The following is a 12,391-nucleotide window of genomic DNA, read 5'->3' as shown; positions in this document are numbered from 1 at the left end:
CTCTACGAGATCGTGCGTCAAATACAAACAATTGCAGATTCTTCTTTTGCGGTGCAACTATTCCATGAAACTCAATTATTCTCGCATATCTGTGTTCGGCGTTGAATATAAAACCGGGCTACAATCGGCCGAATCGCGTCAGTAACGCGTAGTCGTAGAGAACAGTCAGAACAAGTGACACGTGGAAACAAAAAAATCATTACCCTACGATTTCCTTCGGTAAAGGTCCCAATAGTCATAAACCATCAAACTCCGAAGGAACGTGTGTTCAATTTTTTTTTTTTTTTTTTTTAATCGACCTAAACTTCCTCTGAAAGGAGGGAAAAATCTTCGCAACTCGGACTTCACAGGACCGATCCGATTTTCAGGGCGTATGTAGCAGGCAGGCAGGCAGGCAGGCAGCCAGTCAGCTTGTTGCGCACGATCGATCCGTCTATTTCTAGTCCTTCCATTTCTCTCCTCCCCTCGCTCTCTCTCTCTCTCTCTCCCTCCCTCTCTCTTTACTCCTCACCCCCGCAGCCCCACCCAAAACCCCAGGCGTATAATGTGTCTGCATACGCACGTGCAGCGAAGCGCGAGAGATTGAGCCTCGCTATTGCGTTATTGGTATACTAACCGGAGCCTGAACACTTGTTGACTCGTTTCGCGCAATCGCCACGGAGGGCGCTTTCGGCACGCCTAGCCTCTTTGTCACATCCCCTGTTGTTGCTGCTGCTGCTGCTGCTGCTGCTGGGATGCAAAATGGAGTGTGTGACCTAGATGTCTACGAATCAGACCCCGCGGGTGACGTCAGAGGGAGTTTTTTTTTTTTCTCTCTCTCTCATGACCCCGTTCTTCGGGCGCTGACTCATGGCTGTCTGCTTATTAAATTATACTCGTTTTAATTTGGGGCAAATTATTTTTTAAAACAATGTTTGAACGTTATGAGTTTCTACCGAACCTCCGAAATCCTCCCGAAGTACGGGATTTCTTAGCTCATATTTGAAAGGTGCCTCACGCCGTGCAACACTTTCCAACTTAAAGATCGTTTAAATCGAAAAGTATACGCACAACCAGTTGCTTCGCGAAATTGTTATCGAAAATAATACTGTTGTACGATTTGACGGTCGAAATGACTTCATTTTGTTGTATATATAACAACGTACTTCTTTTCTTGTAGATCCTGGAAGGTCGGATAGTAGTAGTGGTAGTATGCTTACTTTTTCCCTAGAGTCTAAGAGAAATCCCGTTTTTCATCTAGCCATTTACATAAAATTTTACATCCTCCCTCATCTTATTATTATTTTTCAACTGATTTCTACTCATTCTAAACCTTGCTTCTCTCGCTGCTCTTGCCTATTCCTTTTTCCTTTTCCTTATTCTACTTTTTATCCTTATTCTACCATATTACACCCTATCCTTATCCCTATCCACCCTTTACTCGACCTCCATTTTCCATTCACGTCTCTTCATTCACTTCATTTAATATTATATGTACCGTGAATGAAACGAGGTGTTAGCTTGATAACCATTATAATAGCATGCAGTGAAAATGTCGCGAAATCGTTCGGGCGTTAGCTTCCGCTTATTCAGAGCAAAATGTGAACTATTTCAATTTTGGAGAATCGATGTTAAAGGAAACATGACTATTTTTTTTTTCGGCTTCCTGAACAGCAGAAAGGAAATGTTCAGGTAAATGATTTCATTACAAGTCATTGTAACGATTGTCTAACAGTTGTTAATTTATAAAAAATTCATTTATGCTGTGTTCGCTGTTTTCAATCTCGAGAATGCATGAAAAACGAATAAGTACATTTTAAATTATTTTCGGAAGAATTCCAATATACCGGTGTTTGTCACGTTGTGTTTTGAGAACGGAGAGTTATGTTAAAACTGACATGAGTAACGTGTTAAAGGTCTTGGCGGAAGTTCATAAAACCGCTGTACCAACAGTTATTAAGATCCGCAAACATGGCGGATTTTGCGAAGAGTTTACACGGTCACCAGTTTTCAATTTTCGTCCAAGGGAAATTTTGTTGATATTTAGATAGGCGCCAACTGATAACAAAAGCTTGTTCAAACACGTAACGAATCTTGTGAACGCGTGATGTGATATTCAGAGACGAACATACGCGGCACAGTCAACGATTTATGACATGATTCGTGTCTCGACGGTTGATGGATTATTTTTTGTACATTTTTACGATTGAGGAGACTTTTTTTGCAGGATCATTCCATATCTCTCGATCTTTCAATGCGCAGGGTAAGAAAAACGAATTTTCCAATTTTCACAGATTGACAAATTCACGATGACGTTGCATAATTGGTTTCTGATGCGGGGCGGCGAGATTTTGGAATAACAATTACAGAGCGATAAAAAGTACAGGTAAAAAATATTGAACCGTAAACTGTGAATTACCGGGGGATGAACGGGAATAATATTGAAATCTGGGATGACAAACGGGGGTTCCTCGAATACGTGCTGAAGATGTCAAGTTGCTCAGGTTGGGATTTTTTACATAAGAGCTCCAGACAGGCATCCCAAGCCGGTTTTCGATAGGAGACAGCCAGACGTTAAATATTGCCAGGGTGAAACCTCGGGGCGCATTTAGTGCCGGTGATAAATGCCTGATGTTAATTCCACGCGCCTGAAATGTATACGTGAATTTCTTATACGCAACAGGAATGAGCGTTAAGAGTTTTCGTTTAGCGTCACCTCCAAAAACTTATCGAAATTAGATATGAAAATCTATTATGCATTCGAAATGTCATATCGGAAATGTTATCAAGTTCAAATCACTGGAAATTGAAACGTCACAACTGATTTTGTGACTGAATTTGCAATGAGTTTGATCATTTTCAAATTTTTACCATCGTACGGACAGAATTCATAATTATTCCTTTATGGGTTTATAATTGATTGGATCTTTTTTGATATATCCTGAAAATTATACGAAAACGAATTTATTTAGTTTGACGTTTCTATGTACAACTGACAAATGAAGTTTTGAACTTGTGTTTTTTTTTTCAACTTGAGTTTGGAACCTCTGTGAATACTAGTCTAAGAATTCACGTACAAAGAAAAAAAAAAAAATTGCATCCTGAGAGGAGAAAAACATATAATTTCTCTACTAATGAAGCGACATGACAAAATGCTTTTTCGTTCCATATAATTGCATCTCTCTTAATTTTTAATGGGAAAAATACCTTAATGTGGTAACACTGATTCCACTTTTGAGTATGACAACAGCTACGTTTCATCTTTCAGTGAAAGACGATCGTCATAAACAGCTTACATAAAATTACTATCGGTTAGAGAAAAACTACAGTAAGTCATCGTAAAAATGATGATAGGCATTATTTTTTCAATTACTAATTCTGCATCTCTACAGTTCTCTTTCATCAGAATTCTTTTTAAAATAATTATTTCGTTTGACAGTCTTTTTCTGAAGTATACTGAATCAATTATCATCAATTTTAATCCAATATTCGAATTTTCGCATAAAAAATGACATGGGGCAAAATTGGATTCCGCGATACAATTTTTTAAAATTGATATTGTCCGAGAAAAAATGTGGAAAAATTTAGGAGCGTATCTTTTTTTTTTAATCGGAGAATCGTATAAAAAATTGTGAACCGAATGTAAAATGGTGAAAGAAAACCAGTGATCGAGTTGACATGGAAAGCCTCTCTCGTTCAGGTGTACCGGTACCGTTGTGCTTGAAAATTGGCAAAGCAGCTTGTATAACCGATGGTTAATTGCTTCGATAATTACTGGAAAACATGGCAACGATGTTTCTCGTCAAAGTTCGATAAATGCCTCGATAAAACAGTTCAACAGAATTGTCAGCTGCAGTAAACGAGAAAAATATCAAAAAATTTTCCAACCATTTCTTTATTTACATTGCTCAAGAATATTCTCTTTTCCCTTTTCGATTACATTTTGAAAAGTATAAAAAATAAAATAATCTCTTTTATTTTCCCAGGGTTCGAAAAAAATTTAACCGTCACCATTATTTCGCAAAAACATATTTACTTTAATCTGAAATCACCTCGTCAAAAGTGACGTCGTAATATTTCATCAAAATATCGTCAGGATTCGATTCGCATCGTTGAATTAAGCCGCGTAGAACGTTTACGCGTGAACCAAATGAACACGAGTAAAAAAAAGAAATTAAAATTCGGTTGAACGATCAATGAAAACAAGCCTGATCCCCTAAACTCACCCCTACGTTCACATGCGCTCTGTAATGGTTGTTAAAATCTCCGTTCACGCGAGTGGGTTCCAGAAACAAAATCACTTTCTACACCATCGCGCCACAAGGAATATACAATAATAACAAGCCTATAGATTTAGATCCCGTAGAGATGGGTCGGTGAATAATAACGAACTGGCGCGTCAGGCGTTGCGTGAGCAAATCAGAATTAAAGGACGCTATATTTCTCAAAGTGTGCTCAAGACCCGAATCAAGGTAATTCCACTCCGTGTAATTTGAAAACATCAAAGCAAACTCGCGAGCTTGTATCGGCTTCTATAGATGAGCTAACTCTGATTAAAGTAGAGCGGTTAATGGACGTTGGTATCATCTCCATATCCGCAGGATCGTATTTCCCCTTCGTGTGTATTATTTTAATGCGTTGAAACTGGGTCGCGAAACAATTTCATGAGATCTATAGATCAATCTTACTGTAATCAATAATTTTTCAACCTTTACCTTCGCTGCATTCAACTTTTCGCCACGTTGTTCCGAGTAACGAAAGGTGGGAACAAATCGTTTGCACGATTCTCACATCATTTTCTCCTTCGAAATCCAGAAACTGAGAAATAAAGCAAGAGTCGCGATTATTCTAACGATATTACTGAATTACTGTTTACTTATAGTCAACAGAAATATTCCAATTTCTTGGATGTTGTCAAAAAAAAATTTTTTTCTTTCTTTTCTCACGTAGACGAATAATATTTTCCTACGAAAATGATAAGATTTGACTGAATCTTGAAGCTTTGCAATTCTGTTTCTCTCTGACACTGTTTCAATTTCCGTGTCTTACGAAAATAAAATTCGAAATAACGTGAAAATTGCGATTGTATTTTCTGCACGTCGGAATTGGAGAAACTATATTAACAACATGAATCAGACCAGCTAGATGGCTACTGAGTTGGCTGCACGCGAATGCCCCATACAACACATAATAACGAACAATAATAACATTGTTCCGAATTCACAATAATTTCTTCTAATTTTTTCTACAACTACATTTTCTCTCGTTTTTCTTGGACGTCATTGGACTTGTCATTTCATTTTTCAATCAAAGGACAAGACGAATAAGGATAAGTTTTGCTTTGGTGCTCGTATCCAACTATCCACACTGTGCGAAACGAAACATTTGCGAAACTCCGTGGAGTAGAAAGTAATCTGCACTTTTGTGATCGAATTACGTGTGGTTGGTTTTTAGTTTACTTTACGATGTTTTATTTTCTGTTTTTTTATTCTGTTTTTTTTTTCACGTTTTTTTAATTAAAATTGCTGACGCGAATTGGTTCGGCAACACGGCTCGAATCGATTATTAGAGTTACATTACTCTTTTATATGGGATGAAATTCACATATGTTTGCTATTGGGGTTGAATAAACACAACGCATAAACGGGGCGGGGTTGAAATTCCGAATTTAAAAAGTGCCAAAAGAGCCTAATTCCGAATTATTTTGTGGCGAAATTTGAAGTAAAGAAATTAAACTTTTATGAAACAGCAAAGTTTCGAATGGTTGGAAACCCGACGAGCAAAGTTCCAATAATTAAAATATACTCACACGGCGTAGTTCACTCAACGAGTGGGTGTAAAAAATTCGAAAAACCAAAAACTAGAATGACTAGGATTCCAAACGTAAAAAGATCGAAAATCAAAAAAAAAAAAATAGGTCAAAGTGGTGAAATTTAATCCAGACAGAAATTCACAGAAGTGAAAATCTTCGATCCTTCGAAATTTCGATGTTTCAGATTATTAAATTTTCTCATTTTCGCAATTTCGGAACCTTGACTTGTCAGATTTATACAAACATTGATCCAAACTCATCGAATTTACAATATATATTTAGCTTATTGAATTCCACGAGAAAAATAAATTGTACTTTAATCGTATTCGAATTGATAAGAAAGTTAATTTTCATGCTTTCGGCACAGTTTCAGTTAGTTGATTTGAGACATTAATCGACTCATTGAGTTTGAACAATTTCATTTAATTACTTCACTTGAAATGATTGAGAAAAAGGTTGGAAATTACGGAATAATATTTATAGCGACCGATTCGAAGTAATTTCCAATTGATTTCTAACATTTCGATGTAATTAATTGAAAAACAAATAAACGAACGAAATTCTTTGAATTATGTTACCCTTGTCGAGTTCAGTACCCTGTTTGAAAATCAAGGGTAATAAACAGGCTTGAAAACAAATTTTTCAACTCAACTGCAGGAATTCGTTAAATCCCTTAAAAGCTTTCCCGTGAAATTTTTCCTCGCTCTAGGCGGATTGATTTTTCCGGTACTCTGATTGCGCCAATTCCTTCGATACATTCCAGATATGAACAAAACCGTGACTCGGTGCGGAGTAGAAAAACCTTTATCAACCGGTGAGGAGGATTTCAAGAGGAGAGAATCAGCCGGGCGGGAAAAATTGCAGATGAACAGGGGGAAAAAAAAAAAAAGAAAAAAGAAAAAAGAAACATCTGAAAAAAATAACGCAAGAAAAAATACGTACGACTCAGCACTCGCTGCAATCGATATCACGGCCTCTGCTAAGTATAAATATAACACAGCGAAAAAGCTGGAACGTATAACTCACGTGGAAGGGACGCGATTGCCCGGAGCGTCTTTTTTCTTGGAAATAACAAGGCGAGAAGAAGAAAAAATTTGCCCTATGCTTTCCGATGACGACTTTTTACGATCCCTTTTTTTTATATCATATTACGCTCATTCGCACTGATGATTTTTGTGAGGAATTCACTTCGAAAATGTAGAAGCTATGACGAAAGTAATATTAAAAAATTGTTAGTCGGATGCAATGTTTAATATACTGCTGTGTTAATATCATGATCATAGACGGAAAAAATCTAGTCGACCGATTAACTTGATCCAAGATTTTCTTGCCAGTTAATTACTTTCTCCAGTTTGTAAACCTGAGTGATTAATTGAACGAATTAAATTTAACGACATTTTTAAGAAATTTAGTTTAAATTTTTCGGCGAGAATCGCAACTCTTGTTTCAACGTCTCGCAATTTGTTTAGTTTTCGATGTTTGAGAATTTTTGTTAGGCTTGCGTAGAAGATAATTATATGTAAATATAATAATTGAAAAATTCTTTAGTTCTTTCGTTTCAGATGAAAATTACGTGAATCTAAACTTCAGCGTCAAGACGTTGAACAATTCAGAATATTTCGTACAAAAAAATCGCAATTTTTTTTGTCTTGAACAAAAAAAAAAAATTGTTCTGTAATGTAGAAATATGTAATAAAACACCTCCAAAGATTCAAAATTATTCGTTTCACTGTTGTTGAAAAAAAAAAAAAAATATATATCGCAAAACGCAAACTTTCTTCAGCGTTCTAAACCAATTCTTCTAATATATTCTGCTTTTCCCGATTTTTTTCTCCCGCAGTTTCATACGAAACCTCTGAATATAGTTGTGCATTTTTTCATTCTCTCAACATCTGCGCAGCGTCAAAATTGTGCCATTCTTATCAATTTCTTTAATCGTAAATACATTTATAACGGATATTTGCCATGCTCTATATTTGATATTTTAGTCAAATATAATTTTTATTTATTTATTTATTTTTTTTTGTTCTATGTACCAAGTGAAATATCGTTCCGATTCGTAAGTTCAGGTACATAAATGATAAGCGTTGATAATAAATGAACAGTTTCATACAGGTGTATAATTCAGGTGAATTATTTGTCCGTCTGTCAATCAAATTTTTTTCAAAAAATACGAGACTTTCCTGCACGTAACATGATAAATACAACCATGCCGTGTCTCCTCGTGTTACACTCATTACCGTGTATTATACTCGTACTTTGTGCCACCTTTTGCGGTAATTACGACCCGCGACGAGCATAATGCGGTAGAAAAGTACGCGGGAGGCATGTGAGCGACAGCTCAAAATCAGCCGACTTACGAGGCGAGAAAATCTCTTTTAAACAACCCCTGCACAGTTTTTGACCCTCGCAACGTGCGCCGTCCAATTAATATTGGAATAAAATTACGAGAGTTCGTGGATTATTCATGCATCGTGCCTATAACCGAATTTGAATAAAATTTTTCAAACATTCCGAACGGTGTGAAAGGTATTCCGATTAATTAATCCGGCGTATTTTGTACAGGGTCAAACATCTGCCGCGAACAAAGTTAAAAAGTATTTTAAAATAAAAAAAAATTGTAATACGGTTCGTTATTGATCTTGGTTTAATAATTTTACACACGCTGGAAAGTTTTTTAATTTCGCTATTCGTAAGTTGATTTTTCCAGGTAACATGTTACGATAATAATTATATAGTTGGATGAAAAACAAAAAACGATTAAGAATTCGTTTACTTGAAGCATTTTTTTTTTTTTTTTCTTTTGTAATGTTTCAATTTTATCAGTTTTCGAAACACAAATTTATCACCTTGTTTTTAGTAAATCGATTTCATTCTCAGGATATTTTTGAGGAGATCCGTTTTATATTATCACAGACAAGTGAATTATCGAGCGATCAACGAGGTTCAAAAAATACCAGAAGAAATGTTTTTGGTTCGAGTGAGAATTAACTCTCGGGACGTTGATATTTTTGAGAGTTTAAGTGTTTTCGAATTTCGAGTGATCAAAAGACATGGTAAAAAATTTGACTAACTTTTTGAAATACTAATAGCACGCGTATCTATTGCAGCAATAATGCTAGGAGTAGAAAATTTGAGTTACTCATATATCAAAGTATATCTTAACTGTTATTCGAGTAAAATGAAAATATCCTTATCACATTAAAATTATCTCGTACAAAACGTGAAAAACATAAAATTTTCTCATGAAAAATATTTTTTATGGATATTTTCAGGCTTGAGAAATTTCAAGAAAAACCAATTCATCATTCCACGGATCATAACACGTAACGGAATTTTTTTTTTTACCGCACTTTATGAAGTGGTTTGGGAGATATAGTAAGAGTCAAAACGTGCAGTTTCAATAAAAAAACATTATTTTTTTATCCAAATATTTCGAAATCTTGAACTCGTGGAAACAACGGTCAACACCATCGTATTTAGCCCACCAAAATCCGTTTAAAATATACTAATTCATTCACCTTGCGGTTTTACGACAAAAAAAATTTTGCAGAGCTGTATTCTTAACGACGCGTCATGCCAAAATTATGACGTTCATATTATCCAACGGGCGGGGGGGGATGAATATCCAAAGCGTGTCTACGACGCCGTAACCGCAGCCTTAGAATTAGGGGAGGTTGTCGGCTGTTCCAAGTGTGCGATGATATTAAAGATAAGAAATATATTACCGATCTGCCCTTAAGCTGCAAGCTCCTGACAAATCGCACGGAACTTGCGGGTGTATTCGCCAGTTTGAGACGTCACGATTGATCGGCGACGTAATGAGCCGTGTCTCGTGCCGAACGGAAATTTTCGTTAGCTGCAAAGAATTTTATGAGGTGTTAAGAGTTTCGCAATTTGAAAAAGGGAAAGAAAAAGAAAACAGGAAAATTTCAATCAATCTTACGATTTTTCAGGTAACGATTTTTCACTCTAGATCGTTTTCAATTAGTGAAAAACCTGATAGATTCGTTCAATTTCACTTTGCGATTTCTTATTTTATCATCTAATTGTTTTTAAATTCAACCAATATTAACGACGGTGGAAAAATTCCAACATTTAATTGAGTATTGATAAAAAGGATTCTTAATATAGCGAAATCTAGCGAATAATCGAGATTTTTAACAATCTTCAGGAGATTTTAAACGAAGCATCGGTGCAAAAGCTTCTTTCAAAAATGCGACATCTTCTGTTTTCGTATTTTAAAAGAAATCCGCGAAGCTTACGGATATAATAATATGATAAATCTTGCGACAGGAATGATAAGGAGTATAGATTTATGGGCAACCGACCTTTTTAAGGAGTGGTTCGAGTCGGAGCGTAAGAAGGGAGGAAGAAGGGAGACAAGAATGAAAGCAGGACAGAATTCGGCGAAAAGGTGAGGGATATTGGTTTTGACACGAGAATCCGTTGTTTCAGGGTTCAGGAAACCGACGGTTCGTTCTTCGAAAGCTTCACCGCGCTGTCATGGAAACAGGAGAACCGACGTCTTATGGTTCTGCAGGAGGTGGAGGGCAGGGCGGAGGTCCCACCCCCGCCCTCGAGGGAGCAGGGCTTAAACAGCGCTCAGAACTACAGACTCAACAAGAAAGAGGTAGGTAAACATCGCGTGGGGAGCCGTTCACAGCCTTGTATGCTAAGCTTTCACACACCCGGGGCGAATGGGACGGGATATATCGACTCGTTTCACGTCTCCGCGCGGTCCGTTTGAAGAGCTTTTTTCCTCATCTTACATCGAACCGATACAACTTGGAGCCGCGAGACGCAACGAATCGTCGCGTCGTCGCCGCGATGCGTGGTTCAAACTCGTTGGTATCAAACGGAGAGTAAATTTCTTTCAGAATGCAAGAAATTCCCGTAAGAATTTTCTTTTACGGTACCTACTGACACGAAGGACTTTCTTCTCCGTGGCTGTTCTCAGTCTGCAAAGTGATGCTTCAGATACAGATGAGTTCAAAGTCTTTATGCGCAGTTCAAAGTGCGCAACGAAACTAACCTATAAAGATCCTGGCGCGCATGCGCTCAGCACTGATGTCACACCGCTGAAACGACAGATCGCACATAACCTCAATCATCTCGTGTCGTATTTGTAAACTTTTTTATACCTGTGCTGTAAACAGGTGCGTAAGTATTTTCGGGTCGAATAATTATTTCAGTACTCGCCTCTAGCTCGTACTAAAATCATTATCCTTGCCCTACAAAAGACCTACTTTACTGCCTTTACGGGCACCTCGCGTAAAGTGAGCTATTCTTAGAGGATCCGTTGTACCGTTTATCCTTTCGAGTTATATATTATTGTTCTATGTCAAGTTTTATTACAGTATAATTCTTAAAAGGTTTTCGTGGTTGTTGATTACGAATATAAATTCAGATTTTTAATATTGAAGGTAACGGATCCTATGCGGAGGACAAAAGTTTGAAAACCTAATCAAATTTAGACGACAATCTAAGCACAGGGGTTTGTTGGGTCGCTTGTAACGAATTCGAAGTCTAATTACGAAACTTGTCAATGGTGGGTCCGAGTAGTTGACAGGATTTTTTTTTCATTTTATCGAATGGAAACAAAAACTTTCACTAAGAAATTATTGACATTTTTGACCTCGATATTGGATCCGCCATTTTAAATTTTCAAAATCTTGCTTTAGATTCGTAATCAGCAGCCCTAAAAGCTCATGTATAGATACCGGTTTGAGTCCAAATTCGATCAAATTTTTAATCTTCATCCAAGCTGTTGGATACGCCATCTTGATTAATCAAAATTCAGCGACAGATTCTGATTCGACGGTCCCAAAAACATTTAAATTATTCACAAAAATGTTTGCAGCGTTAATTCCCTCACAAATTGATTATTCCTTCAATTTTCATGAATTTCTTCCATCAATTTGTTTATAACAATAACAATATGCGATATAATGCAATAATTATTCTTCTGTGTTCTGGAGAAAAATTAATATTAGTATACTGTTAGAAATAAACTGAAATTTATAACTATTTTTTATCGCATGATAGACAAATCAAAGTACGTATCTCGTAAAGAAAAACGTTTCTTTTCGAAACGGGCGTAAAATTTTGTGTCGTTCTCAATGTTCAGAATTGATGTAATACCGTTTCCATTACTTAATATAATCGAAGCGTACGATCGTAATTAATTCTTAATTTGAAAAAATCACTTCAAAGAACTGAATATTTCTCATATATCTCAACGGTGATATCGTGTTCACAGGTTATACATCAAAAGAAACAATTTCTTTCTATCCCGTTGCGTCACGCTTTGTCGGTACGGTTATAGATGGTGGTCGTGCTTCGTCTCGAACTCGCTGCATGAGGAGAAATGATCAAAGAGCGATTGAATTTCAATTGACTCTCCTTTCCTCCGGTTTACCTTCGTCTCCCTGTCTCTATCTCTTCCTCTCTCTTTCTCTCTCAAACTCGCCATTTCCTTCTCCTATGATAAAACTGAGATTTTCCTAACAAAAATTACGAAATATCAGTTTTCAGCTCGGAGCCGCACACTGCGTATCCAATTTGTGTGCAAAGCCATCCGAAAGCTCGTCGGAAATT

General features: G+C 36.7%; 1 protein-coding gene across 4 annotated transcripts in view; it reads left to right on the top strand.

Moving 5' to 3' along the window:
- Positions 1-12,391, top strand: part of LOC107222215 (BAI1-associated protein 3) — a 110,898-nt gene that overhangs the window by 64,176 nt on the left and 34,331 nt on the right. For all 4 annotated transcript variants that reach the window (XM_046740142.1, XM_015661485.2, XM_046740139.1 and 1 more), the window contains exon 4: positions 10,250-10,424. In XM_046740142.1, the coding sequence (XP_046596098.1) occupies positions 10,250-10,424 (175 nt within the window). The remainder of the gene's footprint in view (positions 1-10,249; positions 10,425-12,391) is intronic.

The sequence above is a fragment of the Neodiprion lecontei genome, chromosome 5, assembly GCF_021901455.1.
Source record: "Neodiprion lecontei isolate iyNeoLeco1 chromosome 5, iyNeoLeco1.1, whole genome shotgun sequence".
NCBI lineage: Eukaryota > Metazoa > Arthropoda > Insecta > Hymenoptera > Diprionidae > Neodiprion > Neodiprion lecontei.
The sequence above is the reverse complement of the archived record's forward strand: the minus strand, read 5'-3'. Positions and strand labels throughout refer to the sequence as shown.